Source organism: Bos grunniens, chromosome 5, assembly GCF_055505025.1.
Source record: "Bos grunniens cultivar Pamir isolate PY7600 chromosome 5, Bosgru_T2T1.0, whole genome shotgun sequence".
Lineage (NCBI taxonomy): Eukaryota > Metazoa > Chordata > Mammalia > Artiodactyla > Bovidae > Bos > Bos grunniens.
Genome location: NC_141169.1, coordinates 30,375,689 through 30,401,097, shown reverse-complemented (window position 1 = coordinate 30,401,097; position 25,409 = coordinate 30,375,689). Strand labels below are relative to the sequence as shown.

Here is a 25,409-nt window from a genome sequence, read left to right as displayed (position 1 = left end):
AGTTTTAGGCAATGCATTTTCTTCTGGAACAATTTCACCACTAAAATAGTACAGAGAAGCAATGAAGTAGAGATCTGAGGGTCAAAGTTTTTCTTAATGATGGAAGGACAGTCACAGAAAACTAAATATAAACCTGCTCTTTCTTGGGTCTATGGAATGGGTAAAGTTATAACAAGAGTGGGAGGAGCAGGGACAGGAGGGGAGGCATGGTGGTGGGGGGATTAAGTGTCCTGGATTAAGCTCTGCCACTATCTTGGGGTGTGATCTTTCATCACAAATGCTGCACTTCAAGTTTCTTATTTGTCAGAGGAATGGGACAAAGGTTAGCTAGATCAGTAGTTGTTTTTGCTGGAGAATCCTCTTTTCAAATGATAACTTCAGTTCAGTTCAGTTGCTCAGTCCTGTCCGATTCTTTGCAACCCCATTAATTGCAGCATGCCAGGCCTCCCTGTCCATCACCAACTCCCGGAGTTCACTCAGACTCACGTCCATCAGGTCGGTGATGCCATCCAGCCATCTCATCCTCTGTCGTCCCCTTCTCCTCCTGCCTCCAATCCCTCCCAGCATCAGAGTCTTTTCCAATGAGTCAACTCTTCGCATGAAGTGGCCAAAGTACTGGAGTTTCAGCTTTAGCATCATTCCTTCCAAAGAACACCCAGGACTGATCTCCTTCAGAATGGACTGGTTGGATCTCCTTGCAGTCCAAGGGACTCTCAAGAGTATTCTCCAACACCACAGTTCAAAAGCAACAATTCTTTGGCACTCAGATTTCTTCACAGTCCAACTCTCACATCCATACATAACCACTGGAAAAACTATAGCCTTAACTAGATGGACCTTTGTAGGCAAAGTAATGTCTCTGCTTTTCAATATGCTATCTAGGTTGGTCATAACTTTCCTTTAGAACCTCACATGTTAAAGGGATCAAAGCGGGACCTCTGGGGTGAAAGGTCACATGCGTGGCCCTTTAGATCTTCCTGTCTTCCCAGAAATGACCTCTGAAGTTCCTCTAAAGAACTCGATTAGGATAGTTTGAAAACCACTGGGCTAGATTCCCTTCATATGAGTCATGGGCTCCCCTGATCCCTAGGGGTGTCTCCAATGCAGGAAACATGGGTTCAATCCCTGGTCCAAGATGATCTCACAAGCCTCAGAAAGACTAAGTTGGTGTGCTACAACGATTGAGCCTGTTCTCTAGAGCCTTCTAGCCACAACCACCGAAGCCCAAGCACCTAGAGCCTGTGCTCTGCAATAAGAGAAGCCCGTGCACCGCAGCTAGAGAGAAAGCCCATGCAGCAACGAAGACCCAGCATAGCCAAAAAAAGGAAAATAAATAAATTAATTAAAAAATATGTTAAAGAGAATCAAGAAACCAAATTCTACTAAAAGAGTCAACTTTTAATCAAGCAAAGGATTCTTCCATGCTGAAGTCATTGGTGAGTGAAACCAAAGCTGGCTGTTCAAATTGACTCATCAAGAGCATCCTCCTTATTCAGATTTAACGCTTTAGATAGTACAGAGGCTTAATAAAAGAAATCAGTCTGGAGTTATAAAGCACTCATGAGACATATGCTATGATGCTACAAAAATGACTCTTACGTACATATTCATGTGAAACGTTATTAACACTTAGAAAGTAAAGCCCAGCTAATCTTATAAAGAGCAGCCAGATGACGCTTTCTCCAAATAACATTTTTATATTAACCTCTGATCACAAACATCTCAAGGTTTCCTAGGGTCTCTTAACTAGACATGTATGCTGCTGCTACTGCTGCTAAGTCGCTTCAGTCGTGTCCGACTCTGTGCGACCCCACAGACGGAAGCCCACCAGGCTCCCCCATCCCTGCGATTCTCCAGGCAAGAACACTGGAGTGGGTTGCCATTTCCTTCTCCAATGGCTTGCATAGGATTTACTAATTCTAAACTCCATTTACGAATTCTAATTAAAGAACTAGAATTCTCTAAGAGAGACTGTTTCAAAATAAGAGAAAATGAGGTCAGTAGTGTTTGAAGTAGAAATTAATGTACGCTTTGTGGAAAACAGCCCTGCAATCTGCTTTGGGAACCTACTATGAGTGAATCCTCAAAGCCTTAAGCAGTATCAGCAATATGGCTCTATCAAGTATGAGACCTGGAGAAGAAATCCAGGCTGATTCTCCAGTTTTCACTGTCTTAAACGCACATCACGCCCCATGCTCTTTCCCTTTTCTGTGCCTTACTTCCTATGACTGTTCTTCCTCTGCCATGTCACCACCATCCTCCCAGCCTACCAAATAAAATTCTATCCATCCTTCAAAACCAGTTCAATAGCAGGATCTATGCATCAGAAGAAAAGTACTAGACAGACACAAAATATTAACTTGGGGTCAGGTTAACTCTCTACACCTCAGTGTTCTCAACCATAAAACAGGGATCAGGTCCTTCCTCATATAGTTTTTATTAGGGTTAGAAATAATATCAATTTCCATCAAGAATCTACCACAGACCTGGCACACTGATTCTGATTAATGGGTTCAGGATTTACAATTCTGCATAACTGCCATTTGCCCTTATAACGTTTGTGGTGAAAAGACAGTCACCCTACTATGCTGTGAGAAGGTGGCCTCTAAGGTTCCTTTGCATTTTCTCTCTGCAAGATTAAGAAGCCCCTAAAATGAGCAACTTTTTTCAACTTCCTCTCATCAGTGCTACTACAGGACCCAAATCCTCTATCTTGGGAATTGTCTGAAATGGATGACGACAACAGAATAAAACCCTGGGATGGGAACTGAGGAAGGGTGAAAGTTTAACTAAAGTGACTGACCGAGTTAGGCAGGGAAGGAAGTGAAGCCAGGAAAGGGACCAACAATCATGGCCTGGGTATTCCAGTTTGGCCAAAGAGCCAGGTCAGTGGGAATAAGAAAGCAGAATAGGCGGGACAGGAGGCTCTAATCAGAAAGTAGGTTTTCCAAACACATATTTCAGAGACAGATTCTGGGTGATGAGAAGGTTGGGACTAGCTACGGGGGCATGGGAGACAATGAATGAGCAGACTGAAGACATGGAAGAGTAAGAAATGATGAGTCCACAGGAATTTCCTGGCGGTCCAGTGGCTGGGACTCAGTGCATTCACTGCTATGGCATGCGTTCAATCCCTGGTCAGGGAACTAAGACCCCTCAAGCCACATGGTGTATTATTAATAAATAAGTAAATAAATAAGAAATGAAGAAATGACGAGTCCATACTATCAGACAGGTCATTTATGTGGGTCGGTGATTCTACACTGGGGGCATTAATGGCCCCAGTGGACATTTGGAAATGTGTGGGGATCTTATTGGGATTTTCCCCTCCCCACTTTTTTTGTCTGTCACCATATCATGGGGAACTACTACCATTTGGAGGAAGGCAAGATGATGAGCATCCTGTACAAGGAACATCTGCCTCATCCAAAATGTTGAGAAATACTGAAGAGAAAATGAAGTGGGAAGCTAGGGTCCCCCTTGAAGGCAAGGAGCTTGGCACACCACTGCCATGATGGGGAGGATAAGGATACTATGGTTAAATGTAAGCTCAAAGCACAGGTTTTGAACTTCAGAACAAGGCAGGGAAAAAAAAAAAAACAATGGATGGGAAACAGTAGCTGAGAAATAGCACCCCTGACTCCTGGTCCCAGAAAATTTCAGTGTAGCATGCACAAAAAAAACCAGGCATGACTCAGATAGAATGCATGTCAAGGGAAAACCAAGTTCAGTGAAAGAGAAGTGGGGCTGGGGAGGGTGAAAAGGGCAAGAATGTGGAGAAGTTTCTCTGCAGAGCAGAGAGTTTCCAAGTCCCATTAATCATATCTCAACACTGTCTCAAAACCTCCCCTTCCTTTCCACTCCTCCTGCCCCCCACCCTCAATAACTTTCACGTGGGTTCTCAAGAGTCTCAGAACTTGTCTCCATGCTATCAGTCTGTCACCTTTCCAATATACCTTTTACATTGTTGCCAGAGCATCTTTCTAAATACAAGCCTAATCATTGTTTCTGCTGCTTATCTAACTAAATCCCAAACTCAGCATGGTACTCAAGGCCTTCGATCATCTGGCGCTAACTGAACTGTGCCAATCCCTTCTCCCTTCTGTATTTCTTCATGCTCGACTGCTTGCTTTCCTATTTCCTTTTCCTATTTCCTTGTTCAATCTTTACTTGAACAAATAACCCTTATTTGTTCTGCTTTATGTTCAAGTTCACAAGTCCATCTCTTCCACGACCAGTGCTTCTTAAACTTCCCTGAAGTTAAAATCACTAGACTACGTTTGTTAAAAACACAAATTCTTGGGGCCCATCACAGATACATCGAATCCGAATTTTTAAGGGAGGAGTTGAGAAGCCATATCGGATGGCTTAAAATATGTCCCCCCAAATCTCTGACATTTCTCCCACCAAAAGGTAGAGTCAAATTCCCCTCCCTCTAAATATGAGCCAGCCTTAATGACTCAGTCCTAATGAAGAGAATGTGGTAAGAGTGATACTGTATAAATTCTGAGGGTGGGTCATAAAAGACCACATAACCATTACCCTGACTCCCTTCCTTCTTTGTTCCCTCCTTCCTTCCCTCTCTGGATGCTTGCCCTTGAAACCCAGACAAGCAAGCCAAGCAGCCACATGGAAAAGCCACGTGCGGCTATTCTGATCATGGCCCCAGCTGAGAGCCCAGATGACTGCCAGCATCCACCACCTGACTTACGAGTAAGCCTTTAGATGACTATGGCCCCAGTTCTGAGACACCGAGGATGGGGAAAGCAACAAAGGCAAGCACTGCCCTAATTGGAGACTCACAGCAAAATAAATGCTATTATTATTTTAAGACACTAAATTTTGGAGACTTTTTTCCTATGCAGCAATAGATAATTGGAACACCGTATTATTAACAAGTATCTCACATGAGTCTTAAAATGAAGGAAGTTTGAGGACTTCTGCTGTTGCTGCTGCTAAGTTGCTTCAGTTGTGTCTGACTCTGTGCGACCCCATAGACGGCAGCCCACCAGGCTCCCCCATCCCTGGGATTCTCCAGGCAAGAACACTGGAGTGGGTTGCCATTTCCTTCTCCAGTGCATGAAAGTGAAAAGTGAAAGTGAAGTTGCTCAGTCGTGTCCGACTCTCAGCGACCCCATGGACTGCCACCTACTAGGCTCCTCTGTCCATGGGATTTTCTAGGCAAGAGTACTGGAGTGGGGTGCCATTGCCTTCTCCTAAGGACTTCTACTAATATAAATTATACTAAACTATACTGTTACATTCCTTGAGGCCAGAAGTTAAGTCTTAATAGTTTTTCAGATCTGGATCCTTTTTCTGCAATATCTTTATTGGTTTTCTTTTCTTTTTGATAAGAATATAAGTTTGACATAAATTTACAGCAATATAAAATGCATAACTTAGAAGGGGAAAGGGCTGTGCACTCTCCTCCCATCTCTGCCCCACCTTAAGCGATATCCTCGGTGAACAGGTCAGAAGGGCAGTGTTTTCCACAGAGCAGGTGGTTGATGGATTTGTCATTGAAGAAAGAGTGACAGTGGCAGATTACAGAAACTTCCTACTGGTATTTAGCTGTACTCTAGATATAGCTCCCTGAAGAAGGAAATGGCAACCCACTCCAGTACTTTTGCCTGGAGAATCCCATGGATGGAGAAGCCTGGTAGGCTGCAGTCCATGGGGTCGCACAGAGTCGGACACGACTGAAGCGACTTAGCAGCAGCAGCAGCAGATATAGCTCCCACAATCACTTTCTTTAAATCTTTCCCATCTTCCTTCTTTTAAGTGTATCTCCTATAAAGTAATAAATTCTACTTAGTGAAGTAAATGTACCGTCTTCCCTAAGCTCTATGGCATCTCTAGTTGAGTGAAGTTAACGTGCTTACCATCTCACTAACTTATACCATTCCCTCAACATTTGCTGAGTGCTTAGTATGTTCTAATTGTCATGCTACACACTAGGAATATAAAATACGCAGGAAAGGGGCCCTCATATCAAAAAAACCCATAGTCCAGAGCAGGGGTCAACAAACGTTTCCTTAAAGTGCCAGATTAGACTTTGAGGGCCATATGGTCTCTGCTTTAACTCTGCTGTTGTGGCACAAAACCTGCCACAGACAATACACAAAAAGACATGGCTGTATTACAATAAACCTTTATTTACTAAAATAGGGAGCCTATAAGTAGTAAACCTTTATTTACTAAAATAGACTGCAGTCTGCCTACAGAGTTTACACTGGTCAACAGAACCTTATGCAATGGTGAAATGTTTCTGCAATATCCAGTGTGGTAGCCACCAGCTACACATAGCCATTGGACGATTGAAATGTGGCTAGTGCAGCTGATGAACTGAATTTTAACTATAATTTAATTTTACTTAATTGAAATTAATTCAAATGAATATAATTTAATTAGATTTATTTTAATTAATTTAAATCTAAATAGCCTTATATGTAGTGGCTACCTTATTAGACAACGTAGGCATAGAGTGCACCTAACACTCCCTTCAACTAAAAACCTGCCTCAAAACTTATCTCATGAAAACCCCCAAACCAAAAAAAAAAAAACCCCTCACCTCAACCAGAAAGCCTTCCTGACGGCTTCTATCCATGGTGATCACATACTGTCTCTTATCCTATATCTAGTCCTTACTCCCATTCATTTTGGACTTGCTAACATTGTGATTAATAACTATGTGTTTCATAATTCTCTCCTGTGTTTAAATCTCTTTCTTTCCCAAACTGAACGAAAATTCGAGTACAGAGAATGTATCTCCTGATTATTATCATCTTCCTTTGTCACAGAGTCTTGTGTGGTACTCAAAATCCAGAAGGTGCTCTAGAAAGTCATTAGACACATGCCCTTCCTTTAGTGATCTCCCTGACAGGTGGTGATGTTTGCTCAAGACAGATGGTCCTTTTGGGCCAGGATCAGCACTTACTTGGAGAATATTTCTACAATGGCCGATGAGTTGTTCTTGTTGACAAGGGAAAGTTCTTTGGCTGTAACCCTCAACGATAGAGAAGCCCATTGCCGTCTGTTAAATGGAGTTGGTTCCATCTTGTCTACAGATAATGAAGTACCTATGTGATAAAGAAAGTCAGAATATTAGACACAGAAGAGAGTTCTCCAGCACCCAATGACTGGCAACAGTGTGGTGTAAGTGAGAGCAGAGAGCCCTGGAGCAGCAGATTGTATTCCTCTACCGGTTCTCTCAAAAACTGTAACCTAGATCAGATGATTGAATTGGGGTTGTAGTTTCCTGTAAAATGAGAAGGTTAGATCAGGTGATCTCTAAGGTCCCTTTCAGTTTGCATCATTTTATGATTGACCCCACTGTGCAGACATCGATTGGCTTTTCCCTGAACTTAAGTCTGTTCCAAAGTCACATTTGGAGTGAAATGTTCCACTCTTCTGAGTTACACCCCAGGGGAAGTACAACTGGCATCTCTGCAGAGTCAGGTCCAAATTAGGTTCTACCTACATCCAGGTTTCTTTTGGCTGCCTTCTTTCCCCAAGCTCTGTAGCACTGACCACTTGGTACTAGGGAAAAAGCTACAGATACAGCACTGAATAGTATAAAGAACGCAGGCTTAAAGGCAAGATAGACTTCAAATGAAATAATAATTCTGTAACCTTAAACAAATTATATAATATTTTCAGTTTTAGTTACCTCACTGAAAAATGAGAATACTTACCCCTTTGTAGGGTTTTTGATGTGAATATATTTTAAATACTAGGCATATTATAGTATCAAGAACATTTAAGTATAATATATTAGTAGTGGCCTCAAGTAAAAAAATACCATGAAGTCATACTCTTGACATCACCTAGACTGGATTGTTTGGTTTTGCTCTAGTAATTATCAAAGGAGTCCCAACCTTTGTCCAAAAGAGATGAGATTAGAAATGAGTCAATAGTTTCCTTATTTGAAGAGTGAACAATACAGATGAAAGTACTCCTTGCAGCTCTTTTGACAACCACGGAAGGTAACTGATCTGGTAGAATGCATGGTTCATCGGGTACTACTTCCAACAGCCTTGACAACCGCAGAGCACAGTGTGCATAACCAAGCAACGTGGGCCTCCATTTCACACTAAAAGTTCTGTGATGCAAAGTAAGTGATAGCAGCCCCAAAGGACCACACTACTTTTCCACAGGTAGTCCCTGTTCTCCCCACTAAAGCCTTGTCTGAAAACAATGCTAGTTTTGTTGTTTTTGTTTATTTGTTTGTTTCAATTCCCATGCTGGAGGGCAACATAGAACCCTCCTATGGTAAGGAGCTCTGGTATCAGAGACACATGCGTTTAAATGGGAGTGTTGGCCCCATCACTTAAAGCTGTGTGTCCTTCCCTAAAAGTTAGACTTCTTATCCATAACAATAGTATTTATCCCATAGTTCCTTTTTAGAAAAGTATTTATCTTTATCTATTTAGTTGGCTGCACCAGGTCTTGGCAGTGGCACACAGGATCTTTTAGCTGTGGCATGCAAACTCTTAGCTGCGGCACGTGGGTCTAGTTCCCTGACCAGGGATTGAACCTGGGACCCCGGCCTTGCGAGCATAGAGTCTCAGCCAACGGACCACCAGGGAAGTCTCACTTCATAGTATCTTTTTTTTCCCCATAGTATCTTCATGAGGAATAAATAAGATAAAGAGAAAAAGACCCTGACATAGAATAAGTAAGCAATAAATTTAGTTTTTTTTGTATTACCTCTTCTCCCTGGATAAAATAATCTTAATTCTATACATGTTCTCTGAAATAATCCTACATGTATCAAATAATCTTGATATATGATATTCACTTAACTGCTTTTCAGTCTGTAACTGACATACCTACCAGACATTGTCAGTCCTTTCTCTAACAAGAAAAAGACACAGCTGTGTATTCAGCTAAACATAATTATGTAAAACCACAATAATGACCCTTTAAAACACATCCAGGAAACACTGGCAAACGCTTTAAGACATTATTTGGTATAATTATGCTTCCCGAGTGTAACTACCCATATAAATGATATCAATTCTAAAGGGATCAATTCTGAATTAAAAAAATACAAAAGATTATGTTCTCATATTTGTTCATGATAAAAGGAAAAGCATTAATTATTTGAGGGACTTAGTGTGAAAAAGTAAAAGGATTTTAATTCCCAAGTCTAATTCTGTGGTTTTGATTGGTCTCAGCCAGAAAGCCAAGTCAGAACAACTACCTTGGTATAATGCTAGGATAAGCACACTTTACACAGGGAATGAGGTGGCTCACACCCTGACCACATCTTCATAGAAGTATGCTATTACTTCCTAGCAATGTTATTAGCACCCTGTGAACATACAAAGGTGATAACCAGTACATAATTTTTGATAAACTCTGGTACCAGGTTGTGTGCATGCTAAGTCGCTTCAGTCGTGTTTGACTCTCTGCAGTCCCATGGACTGTAGCCCACTGGGCTCTTTTGTCCATGGGATTCTCCAGGAAGGGATACTGGAGTGGGTTGCCATGCCCTTCTCCAGGGGATCTTCCTGACCCAGGGCTCAAACCCGAGTCTCTTATGTCTCCTGCATTGGCAGGCGGGTTCTTTATCACTAGTGCCACCTGGGAAAGCCCTCTGGTGCCAGGTTGCTGAGTAACTACTCCCTACAAGGTCCTGCCCAAATAATGTATGCAATCTAACAAGATTGCTAATGCACACAAATAATTGTAGCACAAGACAGAACGTGGTTAGAGGCAATGCATGGTCTAGGAGTACAGGACCTGATTTTCTGGCATGGTGGGAGAGAAGGGAAGACTTGATAGTTACAGAACTGGCAGAATTTTATCAAGTGAGGGCAGAAGGAGGACAGTGCCTTTCAGATAGGAGGGATACTGTTACACCACTAGGGAAGTGAAACAGCAAAAGATACTTTAATGGAGTTAGACTCTAGTTGCAAAAGAAGTTGAAGATAAAGTAGGGAAAGACAGAATGAGGATGGACTGGGAAGAGCCTTGAAAACCATGCTAATGAGAATTCCCTGATGGTCCAGTGGTTAGGACTTGATGCTTTCACTGCTGTGGGCCTGGGTTTAATCCCTGGTTGAGGAACTAAGATCCCGAAAGCCAAGGGGCGAGGTCAAAACAATAACAAGAACAACAAAAAAGAAAACCATAGGGCTTCCCTGGTGGCTCAGATGGTAAAAAAGAAAACCATGCTAAGGAATTTGGGTCATAATCCTGGTGGAAAGAACTAGCCTGTGGGTGAGCAGAGGTGAGGTCTAGTTGTAATGTGTCACTCCCTAGCACATGAGTGACCTTTATGGCAAATGGAAAAAATAATTTCCCTGAGCTTCAATATCCACACATGTAAAAAAAAAAGAGTTCTATAAGTGGATTACCCAGTCTCAATGGCTGGATACTAGGAGTTTCTGAAAAAGCAAGTAACATAATAAGAGCCATGTTTTAAAAGCTGATTCTGCAGCAGTGTGTAAACTGGTAAGAGAGGAAAAGACTGGAATCTTAATCACTGGTCAAGAAGATCCTAAAATTGTCGAAGTGAAAGGTAATCAAGGTTTAAATTAGCATAGATGGGAATGGAAAAGTGGGAAGAAAGAATTCAGAGTTCTTAGAATAAAACGGGCTTAGGGTGAGAAGGAATCAAAGGTGGCATCATCAAAGTTGAACAATTAGAAGGTTGCTGATGCCATTAAGATAGAGTAAATAGAGGAAGAAGAGGGGGAGTAAGGAGTTTCGCTTTACACATGTTGAGATCTACACGTCAGCAGAAAAATCCTAGTGATACACAAGAGGAAGCTAAAAGGTTAAAAATCAGTCTCTTAGAAAGGAAATGAACATTTTAATTTTTTCTTTTCTTTTTTCTCTGGCCACGCCAGGCAGCATGCAGGATCATAGTTGCTTGACTAGGGGCTGAACCCTGGCTCCTAAAGTGGAAGCAGGGAGTCTTAACCACTGGACCACCAAGGAAGTCCCAAAATAAGCATTTTAAAACATCTGTTTATGCACAGCACACATCTCAACCCTCACAACCAATTTAAAAGATTGGTTTTATTATCTTACATTTATGATGAAGAAACTGAAGTTCAGAGGTATTAAATAATGTTACAATGATCACTTAGCTATAAAGTAGCAGAGCTGGGATTCAAATTCATATTCTATTTGACTCCAAAGTTAATTTTCTTTCCACCACATGTACTAGTAATGATTAAGACCATCACTTTTAGCCTAAGTCGAAAATGGGCAACAAAATCTCGGAACCCACCTAGCTGAAAACCCACACAAATTATCTTTCAGTAAGAGTGTCTTACTGAAAGACATGAGAATCAGACATGAGAATCATTCTTCCAGAGAAACTTAAAGTTACCTTGGGCCTGCCTGAAATACTCTCCCATTGTGAATATCTCGGCTTTCTGGACTTGCATTAAATCTGTGATACCTCCCCCAACTCACTCTGTCTCAGATGAGAGTCCCATTCTCGAACTTTAGGACAATGTCCTTAATCCTAGAAATTCTGTTAAGGGTGAAAAGAGCACGAACAACACCTAAAACAAAAACAAAACAACCCCATGGACCCACTGAATTCTCCAGGCCAGAATACTGGAGTGGGTAGCCTTTCCCTTCTCCAGGGGATCTTCCCAGGCCAGGGACTGAACCCAGGTCTCCCACATTGCAGGCGGATTCTTTACCAGCTGAGCCACAAGGGGAGCCCAAACAAAACAAAAACCCTTTTCCAAACGGACAAGGCATTCATTTGGGGCTACAATATTGTTGATTATTTTTTCCAGTGGCCCAGTGAACTTTAAAATCTAATCCATTGCATTGTCATATACAAATAACAACAGCAGCTATACTTATCCAGCACTTACTAACTCTAATTATTACAACTCTGGAGACAGACAATTTCCATTAAACAAACAAAACAAAACAAAACCCAATTGCGGTTTATTAAGGTTGGCGAAATTGCCTAAGGTCAGACATTTAACACAGGACCGAGGCAGAATTCAGCATTCAGACTCCAAAACCCAAGTTTCACCTGTGAAGGAAAAACTGCTGGACTGGTGGAAATTTGGGCAGGAATTAAAGGAAACGGATATAACAAAAATAACTCTTAAGATTTCTAGCCTGAGACTGGGGCAGTGGCACAGCGAAAAATAATGGGGTACGTAGAAAGGGGAACTATTTGCTAAGAGGAAGATGCCTACAGTTTTAGATACATATGGCAGATTTTTATATCAAGAGAGAAGCTCAGAAATCAAGTAATCAAATCCCCCTTTTTACAGTAAGGTAATTAAGCCAAATAAATACCCAATAACTTTCCCGAACTCACCATCTAGTCAATATGAGAGCCAGAGCTATTCTCAGTTCAAAGTTCTTTTATCACACCTCGTAACTTGAAGTGGAACAGCTAAACCCCTATAGGTGAGCTGTAGCCTGGATATAAAGATCTCTAACAAAGGTCCTTGAAAATCAAGGGTTGGGTAATGACTCACAGGGAAATTTGGCCCCAGGTATCTGCTTCCTCAAGAGATTGCTTAGGGTGAGGTCTACAGCCGCTTGGGAAACCAACTCTAATAAATTCACTTTCCCTAACCAAGCGAATTGTCTCCCAGAAACAAAACTGACAAAAGCAAAAGAGTTGCCCCTAATAAAATCTTGTTCTTAAAAACCCAATCTTGGGACTTCCCTGGTGGTCCAGTGGTTAAGACGCCACCTTCCACTGGAGTGGGTGAGGGTTCCATCCAGGTTGGGAAACTAAGATCCCGCATGTCACATAGCGCAGCCAAAAAAAAAGTAAATAAATAAAATCACTTCATAAAACAACAACAACAAAAAAAGCAGGACAGCTCAAAAAAAAAAAAAATCAATTTCTTGCTACTTTTTCTTGCTCCTGAGATGGCTGTTTGTGCAAGGGGCATAGTTGGTTGAATAGAAAATACAGAACAAAGTACAAACTCAATTGTTTTAAGAAAAATGTTCTTTAGAAATAGATTATAGACTTAAAGAAAAAAAAATCTAAAAAACTTCAATGTGCACATATAGCTGATTTACTTCTATGTATAGCAGAAATGAATACAACTTTGGAAAGCCATTATACTCCAACAAAAAAAGAGTGAAAAATTAAAAAAATTTCAAGGTGCAAAGGGAAATTTTAAACAAAAGCAACATGAAATGTGTTTCCACACCACATTTCTTTATAATATAAACTGCATTTGTTTCTAAGGGTGTATTTTTATACAAAAAATAATGACTAAATTCACACCCCTGAAAAAAAAAATTGGAAGTTAATAGCTATTTTAACCTTTTATTTTGAAATAATTTTAGATTTATAGAGTTGCAAAGAAAAGTTTCCATACACTTTTCATTATCTTACATTAGGTTTATCTTACATTACAACAGTACAATTATCAAAATTAAGAAATTAACATTGGTAGAATACCACCAAATTAACTATAAACTTTATTCAAATTTTACCAGTTTTTCATTAATGTATTTTTTCTATTCTAGGACCCTACACTGCAGTTATTTGCCATGCCTCTTTAAGTCGCCCTAAATCTCTGATAGTTCCTCTGTTTTTCCTTGCCTTTCATGGCCTTAACACTTTGAAGAATACTGGCAGATATTATGTAGACTGTCCCTAATTTGAGTTTCCTGGTTTCTCCAATAAGAAGAACCAGGGTTCTCTGGAGAAGTGGTTGATTCCAGAACTGCAGCAGGACAAATCCAAGATAAACCTAGACAGGGAACTATACTCAATATCTAATAATAATCTCTAAGGGAAAAGAATCTGAAAAAGAATACATATATCTAACCGAATCACTTTGCTGTACACCTGAAACATAACAGTGTAAAGCAACTATACTTCTATTTAAAGAGAGAGAGAGACAGAGACAGAGAGATAAAAACAAGATAAGCCTGGAACATCTCTCAATGTTCAAAAAAAGTTTGCTTTAAAAAAAAAAATGTTTTCTCGGATTAGATTGAGGTCATAGAATTTGGGGAAGAATACTACAAAGCTGATAAGCCTCCTCAGTGCATGGTATTAGAGGGTACACTATGTTGATGTCTGTCTTATTACTGATGATGTTTACCTTGATCACTTGGTTAAGGTGGTATCTGCTAGGTTTCTCCAATGTAAAGTGGCGATATTCTTCTGTTTATAATTCATAAATATTTGGGGAGACATACCTTAATCCTATTTTTCCTTACTTTTACTCACTAATTTTAGCATTTACAGGGGATCTTGGCTCCAGGAATGATTATGGTGGTGTTCTAATGCTGATTTTTTGTTGCCCTCTTTCCTTCTATATTTATTAATTGGAGGAATTCTTCTATAAGGAAGAATTGTCCTATCTCCCTCATTTATTTAGTCAGTCATTTATTTATACTAGTATTAGACTCATGGATATTTATTTTATTCTCTGGGTTATGATATTCCTGGATTATTTTATTTGTTGCATAGATTGTTCTACTTTAGTCATTTGGAACTCTTTCAGCTTGGTTCTGGTGTCCTTTCAAGATGCCACCAATTTTTTTTTTAAGCACTTTTAAGCTCTATAAGATGTTCCAGGTTCATCGAGTGTTTGCCCTGCCCCAGCTCTGGAATCAGCCACTTCTCCAAGGAACCCTGGTTCCTGTTATTGGAGAAACCAAGATCTGGGCAGTAGGTGTACTCAGTGCTACTCAGACATCACTGCTTCTGGGATCTCAGGGGACAGAACCAGGAAATCCATGTGTGAATATTAACTCATGTATATATACACACATCTATATTTCTATATTTATTTCTCTATATACCTATGTATATGTGTGTATATATATATTAGTCAGTTAAGTCACACAGTCGTGTCCAACTCTTTGTGACCCCATGGACTGCAGCACATCAGGCTTCCCTGTCTATCACCAACTCCTGGAGCTTGCTCAAACTCATGTCCTTTAAGTTGGTGATGTCATCCAACCATCTCATCCTCTGTCATCCCCTTCTCCTCCTGCCTTCAATCTTGCCCAGCATCAGGGTCTTTTCCAATGAGTCAGTTCTTCACATCAGGTGGCCAAAGTATTAGAGTTTCAGCATCAGTCCTTCCAATATTCAGGATTGATTTCCTTCAGGATTGACTGGTTTGATCTCCTTGAAGTCCAAAGGACTCTCAAGAGTCTTCTCCAACACCACAGTTCAAAAGCATCATTTCTTTAGCACTCAGCTTTCTTTATGGTCCAACTCTTACATTCATACATGACTACTAGAAAAACCAGGGCTTTGACTAGACAGACCTTTGTTGGCAGAGTAATGTCTCCGCTTTTTAATACACTGCCTAGGTTTGTCATAGCTTTCCTTCCAAGGAGCAAGCATCTTTTAATTTCACGGCTGCAGTAACCATCTGCAATGATTTTGGAGCCCAAAAGAATAAAGTCTCTCACTATTTCCATTGTTTTCCCACCTATTTGCCATGAAGTGATGGGACCAGATGCCATGATCTTCGTTTTCTGAATGTTGAGTTTTAAAGCAGCTTTTTCACTCTCCTCTTTCACTTTCATCAAGAGGTTCTTTAGTTCCTCTTTGCTTTCTGCCATAAGGGTGGTGTCATCTGCATATCCAAGATTATTGATATTTCTCCCGGCAGTCTTGATTCCAGCTTGTGCTTCATCCAGCCTTTGATGAAGCCTTCATTCATCATTTAGCATAATATACTCTGCATAGAAGTTAAATAAGCAGGGTGACAATATACAGCCTTGACATATTCCTTTCCCAATTTGGAACCAGTCTGTTGTTCCATGTCCGGTCCTAACTCTTGCTTCTTGACCTGCATACTTGCATACCTTCACCTGCTTCTTGACCTTGATTTCTCAGGAGGCAGGTAAGGTGATCTGGTATTCCCATCTCTTTAAGAATTTTCCACAGTTTGGTGTGATCCACACAGCCAAAAGCTTTGGCATAGTCAATAAAGCAGAAGTAGATGGTTTTCTGGAATTCTCTTGCTTTTTCTATGATCCAACAGATGTTGGCAATTTGATCTCTGGTTCTTATGCCTTTTCGAAATCCACCTTGAACATCTGGAAGTTCTCGGTTCATATACTGTTGAAGCCTAGCTTGGAGAATTTTGAGCATCACTTCGGTAGTGTGTGAGATGAGTGCAATTGTGTGGTAGTCCAAACATTCCTTAGCATATATACTTATATATGTTTATAAATATATACACATATATTTAAACTACAAATTCATAGTGGTACTTCTGAATCCAATCTAGCATCACAAAATTTATTCTAGTATTCCCTTTTATTACTTGTACCTTCTTTCTCTGATGGTGAGAAGCCTAATTTCATAGAATTTGGAAAAAGATATAGAACCTTCAAAATTGTGCCACTGCCAGTTTCTACTCCCTGATAAACCATATATTTTTTTTCTATCCACTTGGCATGCTATCCCTTCCTTCCTCCCTCAATCTGTTCATCTTTCAAGACTCGAGTGAATAGTCTGCCTCCTCAGAGAAGCCTTTCCTGAACTGCCCTAGCCTTATTCCTCATCAGTATAGGACACTTCCTCTGCCTTTTAATAATTTTATAAATCATACTTGGTAGAAAGATTGTTGAAGTGAGAGGGCAGATTTTACTTTGCCTGTTGCCCTCCTAGTATCTAGTATTGCTTTTTAAATAGAAGGAACTCTATAAATATATCTTGAATTGCATGAAGGCTTAAATTTTACCCAAACACTACCTGTACAAAAAAAAAAAATCATCTATTACATAACCCAGGCTTCCCAGATGGCTCAGTGTTAAAGAATCTGCCCGACAAGCAGGAGATGAAGGTTTGATCCCTGGGTCGGGAAGATCCCCTGGAGAAGGAAATGGCAACCCACTCCAGTATTCTTGCCTGGAAAATCCCATGGCCAGAGGAGCCTGGTGGGCTATAGTCCATAGGGTCACAGAGTTGGGCATGACTTAGTGATTAAACAACATTATATAACCCTAAGGCTAGTTGTTGAGAAGGTAAATACTATTTTTCAGTAATTTTAGCTTATTCAAACTCTGATAAAAACTCAAATGATAGGAAATAATAGAACTACTGCTGCTGCTAAGTCGGTTCAGTCGTATCCGACTCTGTGCGACCCCATAGATGGCAGCCCAACAGGTTCCTCTGTCCCTGGGATTCTCCAGGCAAGAACACTGGAGTGGGTTGCCATTTCCTTCTCCAATGCATGAAAGTGAAAAGTGAAAGTGAAGTCACTCAATCGTGTCTGACTCTTAGTGACCCCATGGACTGTAGCCTACCAGGCTTCTCCGTCCATGGGATTTTCCAGGCATAACTTCAAATACTACACATAGAAGTTTCACTACTCTATTATTCAGCAACATGGTGACTGACAAGTCTGTAGCACATTAGAATAATCATTGTTATTGTTCTTGAAAGAGCTTCAGCCAGGTCTCTGTAGAAACATGTATCCTAGACAATAGGGAAATTGTAAGAATGACCAAACTCCCAGAGATCAGCAAGAATGTAGATATTTACAACAGGACAGAGTCACTTCAGTAACATTTGATTCTTTTATATCCTTTATAAGAATATTTTGTTCTTAAAAACACTAAGATCCAGGGGGAAGAGTAATGAAAAAAGATAACTGAGAAGCAACTTTACTGCTAGAAACTGCTCACCAAAGAATCAGAGCAACCTTCACTAGGCACTTACAAATATTCACCCTAAGCAATTCACATGTTACCATTCCAGAGATAAAAGAAGAAAGCACCCTCAGATATAATCTCTTCTCTGACCTGGGTTTCCTTAGGAGAAAAACAAATGTCACAACAGTGACTCCTCTATCTTCCCTAGAGTCTAACTTTACCTCCACCTCTGACTTTGCCCTAAAAACATGCTCATATTTTTGGGGTGTGTGTGTGTGCGCTCACATGTGTGCCTGCATGATTATGTGGATATGTCTGAAACCTGCATATATGGATAGGGCTTCCCAGGTGGGGCTAGTGGTAAAGAATTTGCCTGCCAATGCAGGAGATGTGGGTTCAATCCCTGGGTCAGGAAGATCCCCTGGAGAAGGAAATGGCAACCCACTCCAGTATTCTTGCCTGGAAAATTCCATGGACAGAAGAACCTGATGGGCTACAGTCCATGGGGTCACAAAGAGTCAGACATGACAGAGCACGTACACACACACACACACACACACACACACACGGATTGAAAAAATAATCCTTTTTTCTCTTAAGCCCTATTCCCCCTCAAATGGCCACCTCACCTTGCTCCCACCTTAAAAGCCAAACCTTAGTCTCCGCTTCTTCATCTTCCATTTATCCCTCTGACTGCTTGGGTGTGGCTTCCACTCCCAACATCCTGCTGAAATAATTCTCCTGAAGATCTTTTACTATCACATCCAAGGACCATGTCTCAGTTTTCATCATTCTCTATTGTCATTTGAGTTGCTGATTAGTCCCTCATTTTTGAAATTGTATTTCCCCTTATATTTCCCCATAAGTCTTCTCTTAAATGGAACTCTTCTGCTTCCTTTCCTATCTTTTTAACCATCACCATTTTCTCAAAGAATCATCTCTCTCTCTCCACTTATCCTTGCTCCTAGGCATTACTTGATGGTCAGTATCTCTCTTCCCTCTGAGTAAGCTCACCTATGCTTGAGTCTTCAAAGGTCACTTACACCAAATGAGTCCCAAAGCTGTATCATAAGCCCTAACCTTCCTGACTTATGGTTCTAGAATTTCCATTGCATGATGGATAGCTTCATGTGTCACGTAAGTACACAACACAATTCAGCCCAAACATATGTATCATCTTTTACCTTTATCCTTCAAATTAAGTTTGCTTAACCATAGACAATTTTCTCCAAAGATGAGCTGGCATATGAAATTTTGCTTCTATAAAATAAAATAATATAGCATGAAAGATGGCATGATGGTAACAAAACATGTATAAGGTCTGAAGTCAAAAAGAGGACTTTCAAGAACTCACTCTGCCTCTTTCTAATTATGTTGACTGCAGGCCATCAAATCTACATCACTTACCTTAGCTCATCAAAAATTCTATGTAAATGTGACACATATGAAGAGAGAATGGTATAGAGGCTAAGAGCACAGAGTTTGAATATAGCTGTTCAAGTCTCACAATATTCATGAGCTGTGTGATCTCAGGCAAGTTATTTTACTCTATCTCAGTTTTCACATATGTAAATTGAGCAGAAAGAACCTACCTCATAGCATTGTTTTGAGAATGGAAACAAATTCCTAAACATTAAGTATGTACAAACTACCTAACACGTCCTAAATGCTCAATAAATGTTTATTATTATTATTAATCAATAAGTATTATTTCACACACTCCCTTTATCTTCTTTTACATGTGGACTTTGTACAAACTTTTTCTCACACATTTAGGCTGGTCCAGCTTCTCTTTCTTGATTCTGGGCCTTTCTCTGTACATGCTACATCCTTCTGTACATGTACATCCCTCTGTCTAAAAGGACCTCCCTTTGAACCCTCCCTGGCCTTATGCTATAGGTCCCAGCTTAGATGACACTTTCCTCCAAATGCCTTCCCTGACCCCTAAGCTTGCACTAAGAGGCTGCTCTCAAACTTCCAAATGACTAGACATAGCCTAACACTAATCATGTTGCATTTTTTTTATTATATTGTTTTTTAACTCTCAGGACCGTGCCTGGCACACGGGAGGTACGCAAGTATTTGTTAAATGAAGGGAGGTTTACCAGGCATCCAAAATCATTTGCTGCATTCACCTATTTTTATAAACTAGTACTTTAGGGGAAACGAAAATGAAACAAAACAGTGGGTTATGTTTATTCTGAGATAAGTCACCCCAAATTATGGGAAACCAGTGGACATAGCCACCAAAAAATAAAAAAGGTCTCAGGAAGAATAAAACTGAACCTCATCAATATAGATTGTCTTAGTTAACTTGCTCTCTTGGCATAAGTCCGGTATTTTCTAACAAATATCTATTTGGCTCTTCAGGTAAAAAAGTCTCTACCTGCTCTTATCTATCCCTTATCCCATGCCAATTCTAATCCCCAGAGGCAATCTTTTTCACAGTTTGGAGTAATCGGCTTTCTGATATTGCCTATACATGATATTGAAGTGCTCAAATTTCTTCTTAAATGTTTGTTTTGGGTACTTTGACGTTCCCTAAGTTTAAAATACACACCAGATTTTAGAAACCAAAAGAGAGCTAAGATAAATAAAAAGGAGGGGAAGATTCAATTCAGTAGGTCACACACTTGTGTGTTCTTAAGACGCACCCAGGAAGCATGTTTAAAATGCAGATTTCCAGGTCCCATGCCACAATTCTGACTCGTTAGGTTTGGAGTAGGGGCCAGGAAGATGACTCCATTTTAACATGAACTTTGAAGTGATTCTAGTGTTGGATGTCTCTCCCCATTATATGTTGGAAAACACTGAAATAAAACAGTCTAAGACCTGTAGGTATTCCAAGAAAAATGGAAAAACAGCAGCATAAATGTTTTTATATTGTCCATTTCAAATTTTACATGGTCATTCAAATTTGGCAGTGTAAGAAAAATGGCTGCCCTTCAAAGGTAGACTGAGGTTTGAACAAAAATGAACCTGAGCCACTGAAATGATCAATTTTTTGGCCATTATGTAGGTTCATGTAAAACTTCCCTGTCCAGATGGCACAAAATTATTGAGCAGACCAATGACTCATGATAATAAAACTGAGTTCTTCATACTCTCTTTTTTTCTTTAGATTGGTTTGCTGCTGAATTTAAAATGTTACTTGAGAAAAATACATATGGTTAAAAAAATGGTATCTGAATAGAAATTCCAATTTACTTTTATATTCTGAATATGATGGTAACTAAAACTTATTAAGATGTTAAAGCAGGAAGCCAATAGGCTTGGGCTTTAATTTTCATTTAATTTGCCACTAATTAGCACTATCATCTGCTTAACAAGTCATCTCCTCAGGGCTTCAACTTCCTCTTGTGTAAAACGAAGGGTTAAAATAGCCTAGTGTTTTTCTAACTGTAGGTCACAATAAGTTGTGAAATCAGGTTTAGCGGGTCAGCATGTTTATATTAATTAAAAATGGAATGAAACAGAAAATAGAGTGCATCACACACATTAGAGGTAAATATTCTTTTATAAAGCTTGCTTTTGTTTCAGTTTGTGTGTGTATAAACTGGGTAAGAATGTAAAATAGTTCTTACTGAGGCATGTGGTTAAAAAAATGATGGTTTGACAAGTGTTGGTGAGGATGTAGAGAAACTGAAACTCTCATACATTGCTGATGGGAACGTAAAATGGTGCAGCTGCTTTGAAGAGTTGGCAGTTCCTCAAAAAGTTAAATACATCATTATTATATGACTTAGCAATTCCACAGTTCCACTCCTAGGTATGTAGGTGTGTTTGTGTGTGTGTGTGTGTCTCCAAGAGAAATGAAAACACAGGTCCACACAAAAATCTGTTCACAAATGTTCCCAATAGCATTATTCTCAACAGCCCCAACATGGGAACATTCCAAATGTTCATCAACTGATGAATGGATAAACAAAATGTGGTTTATCCACAAAAAGGTGTTTTATTCAACTATGAAAAGGAAGTACTGATACATGCTACAACATAGAGGAACCTTGAAAAAATTATACCAAGCGCAAGGAACCAGTCACAATAGACTACATGTTGTATGATTCCATTTATATGAGATGTCTAGAAGAGGCAAATCTATAGAAACAGAAAGTAAATTAGTGGTGACCTAGCACCTGGGGGTAAGGGAGAAGGGACTGATTGCTAATAGGCACGGGTTTTTTTCCAGGAAGTGGTGAAAATGTTGTAAAATGATTGTGGTGATGGCTGTACAAATCTGTTAATATACCACAAACCACTGAATTGCCCACTTTAAAAACAGGTAAGTTGGTATGGTATAAGAATTACGTTTCAATAAAACTGCTATTTTTAAAAAACACAGTTTGAAAGTCACTAGCTAGATGATAGATGATCACTGGGGTCCCTAAGAATGCTCAGTGTACCCCTCATGTAGGGTTCACTTTACCCATACGCACACAGTGGTTATTGGGAGGCAGGGCAGTAAGTATCATGAAACACCAGCTGACTCCAGTTCTGATTCTAGTGCTAATGAGATCCATGGTGACCTCTGTACTACCCTTTCCTTCTCTGTAAGACGAGGATGACAACTTACCCTCCAGGGTTGTTCTACACACAAAAGGAGATAATAAATGCATACTATGTCTGGCACATTCCTTGGGGTCACAGCCAGATCTTGTCAGTCTTTGTAAGCCTCTGTATTTAAGACAAATTCAATAAACATTATTCCAATGACTTTGTTAACAGGATACATATTTGGGTTTAGCTTAGTTTACATGTCATATTGTCTTAACAAGGCCTATGTCATTAGACTCATAAAAAAAATTCACAAATGTAATTTTTTCTTCAGCCCTTTGACTTCTTTTAGTACAAAAACTACTCTCTTTATAATACGGTATAATGGAGGTAGGAACACTAGTTGAAAGGAAATTAGTGGTCTCTTTAAAATATTCAAATTTTAATTTCAAAGTATTAGAAAAACTATCCATCTCTTCTTAAATGTCTGTTTTGGATACCTTGAGCAATTACATTTTGTAGTGTCTATTCGGAAGTCAAACTAGGGAAATTCTCTGTGGTCCAGTACTTAGGATTTCACACTTCCACTGCAGGGGGTATAAGTTTGATATCTGGTGAGGGAACTGAGTTCCTACAAGCTGCAGGGTGGCCAAAAATAAAGTCTATTGAGTACTTGAAATGTGGCTAGTTTGTATAGAGATGTTCCATAAGTGTAAAATACACACCCAATTTTATTTAACAAGCTAAACAGGAAAAGAATTTGAAAAAGGATACATGTACATGTATAACTGACTCAGATTGCTGTACACCTGAAACACAACATGGTTAATCAACTATACTCCAATATAAAATAAAAAGTTTTTAAAAAGCCAAATTAAACATTATTCACTTTTTAATATAAAGGTAACTAAAGTCCAAAAAGGGTAAATCCACATATAAATGCTGGAATGTCCAATCGAAATTTTTTCCTTTAATTAGGTCAGCAGTTTTCAAAAATAGCTCCAGCAGCCAAGGTGTGATCAACCAGCACCCTTCCCAGTTTCCCATTCTGCCACCCTCTTTCACCCTCCTTCCATCTGGGGAACCTCTCCTCCACTGGCCTCAATGAACACTCAAGCTGCTATTTTCTTCCCTGTCTAGCTTCCTTGGTTAGAGTGACTGGTCAAGGGATGAGGCTGTTCACCACAAACAATTCAGTTCAGTTCAGTTGCTCAGTCATGTCCAACTCTTTGCGACCCCATGGACTGCACCATGCCAGGCATCCCTGTCCATCGCCAACTTCCCGAGTTTACTCAAACTCATGTCCATAAACAATTAGGCAGACGTGAAGAACCAGCTCATTGGAAAAGACCCTGATGCTGGGAAAGACTGAAGGCAGGAGGAGAAGGGGATGACAGAGGATGAGATGGTTGGATGGCATCACCAACTTGATGGACGTGAGTTTGAGCAAGCTTCAGGGTGAAGGACAGAGAAGCCTGGCATGCTGCAGTCCATAGGGTCACAAAGAGTCAGACAAAACTGAGTGACTGAACAACAAAAATACAACATACAGGGGGGCTTCCCAGGTGGCACTAGTGGTAAAGAACTGGGCTGCCAATGCAGGAGACACAAGAGACATGGCTTTTATTCCTGAGTCAGGAAGATCCCCTCGAGTAGGAAATGGCAACTTGCTCCAGTATACTTGCCTGGAAAATTCCATGGACAGAGGAGCCTGGCAGGCTACAGTTCATGGGGCTGCAATGAGTCAGACAGGACTGAGTGACCGAGCACACATGAACACAATATACAAAACAGATGTCTCTACCTGCTCTCGTCCACCCCTTCTTCCAAGCCAACTCAAACTCCCAAAGGCAACCTCTGTCACAGTTTGGAGTAAAGACTTTCTGATATTGCCTAACAGGAGAATAACAGCAAGCACACAAATACTATGTGTTAGTCACTGTTCTAAGCATTCAATATACATTATCTCATTTTATATTCACAACAGCTCATGAGGAAGCTATTATCATGACGCCTGTTTGACAAATGAGAAAACTGAGGCACAAAGTTAACACGAATCACATAGGAATGCATATTTTTAAAAATTAAACTGGTCTTATGTTAATATGCTTCTTAGTAATTATTTCCTCTTGGATGTCTTCCCACATTAGGACATACAGATCTACCTCAACCTTTGAGTACCACATACTATTTCACTCTGCAGTAGTTTATGACTTGTTTAAAGAGACCTTGGTCAATGAACACTTACACCATTCTCATTATTAAGAATGGGACTGGAATGAACACGCTTCTACTATTGCCTACTTGGCAGTGTGCATCCATGGTGTATATTCCTAAAGGCAGCATTTCTAGTTCAAAAAACCTATGTATTAAAATTTTTCATAGATATTTCTAAATGTTCCTCAAAAATATTGCATCAATTTATATATATATATATATATATATATATATTTGCATCAATTTATATTTGAGCCATTAGCTATATGAGAATAAACCTATTCTCTACATTCTTATCAATGTTGAAGAGTATTAATCACTTTTTATTTTTCTAACCTGCTAGATATGTGGAAAATGGTATATTATTGCTTTAGTTTTTATTCTTTTAATCACTGGAAGGTTGAGTATGTTATTAAATGTATATTGGCCACTTAATACACTTATTTTTTGAAACTACAGTTATATTTTTCAAAGGTCATTTATAAATTGTTTATCTCCACAACTTAATTACTTCTAAATTTGCACAAGGACCTTCTGAATATCGTGTGTAACTCCTTGTACAATTCAAATTGCCTCTCAGAGCAGCTGTCTTTCCTGGTGTCTGATTCCTATTGAGATCTCATTAATATTCTTTGTAAACAGAAATGTTGCTTCACTGTACAGATGAAGAGTTTCTGTAGAGTTCTCTTCTGCAGGGCACCCACCCCTTGACTGCTCATCAATATTCTCACCAGAGCACAACCCTGTGAGAAGCCTGACTAACACTATGTGACAATCTAGGCATTAAGATCATTCTCTGTGGTTGGGCTTCAGCTGTGACCCCCAACCAGCCTGTCTAAGGTATCTTAGTTGTGTGGGGAAAGGGGTGCTCTGGATCATCATCTTTGGAATCTGAATCTCTCACGTGGAGTCCAAACACATCTAATTTTTCTGAGAAAGTCCTCTATATACCCAATGTAAAAACAGATTTGGAATTATAGTTTTGGCTTGATCCCAGGGTTATTAGGCCAGAGCAGGAAAGCAGACATAGACCCTAATCATCCACCATCTAGATAGACTGTGTCAGAATCAGGTAAAAGACTGAGCCACCTTAGCATAAGCCT

At 39.8% G+C, this 25,409-nt stretch overlaps 1 protein-coding gene across 6 annotated transcripts in view; it reads right to left on the bottom strand.

Annotated features, from left to right (window-relative positions):
- Positions 1-25,409, bottom strand: part of LIMA1 (LIM domain and actin binding 1) — a 92,063-nt gene that overhangs the window by 52,315 nt on the left and 14,339 nt on the right. For 4 of the 6 annotated variants that reach the window (XM_086399489.1, XM_086399493.1, XM_086399488.1 and 1 more), the window contains one exon: positions 6,938-7,079. In XM_086399489.1, coding sequence (XP_086255615.1) covers positions 6,938-7,056 — 119 coding nt within the window. In that variant the 5' untranslated portion in view covers positions 7,057-7,079. Of the gene's footprint in view, positions 1-6,937; positions 7,080-12,310; positions 12,548-25,409 lie in introns of those variants that run through there. The other 2 variants (XM_086399491.1, XM_086399494.1) reach the window with 1 other exon arrangement.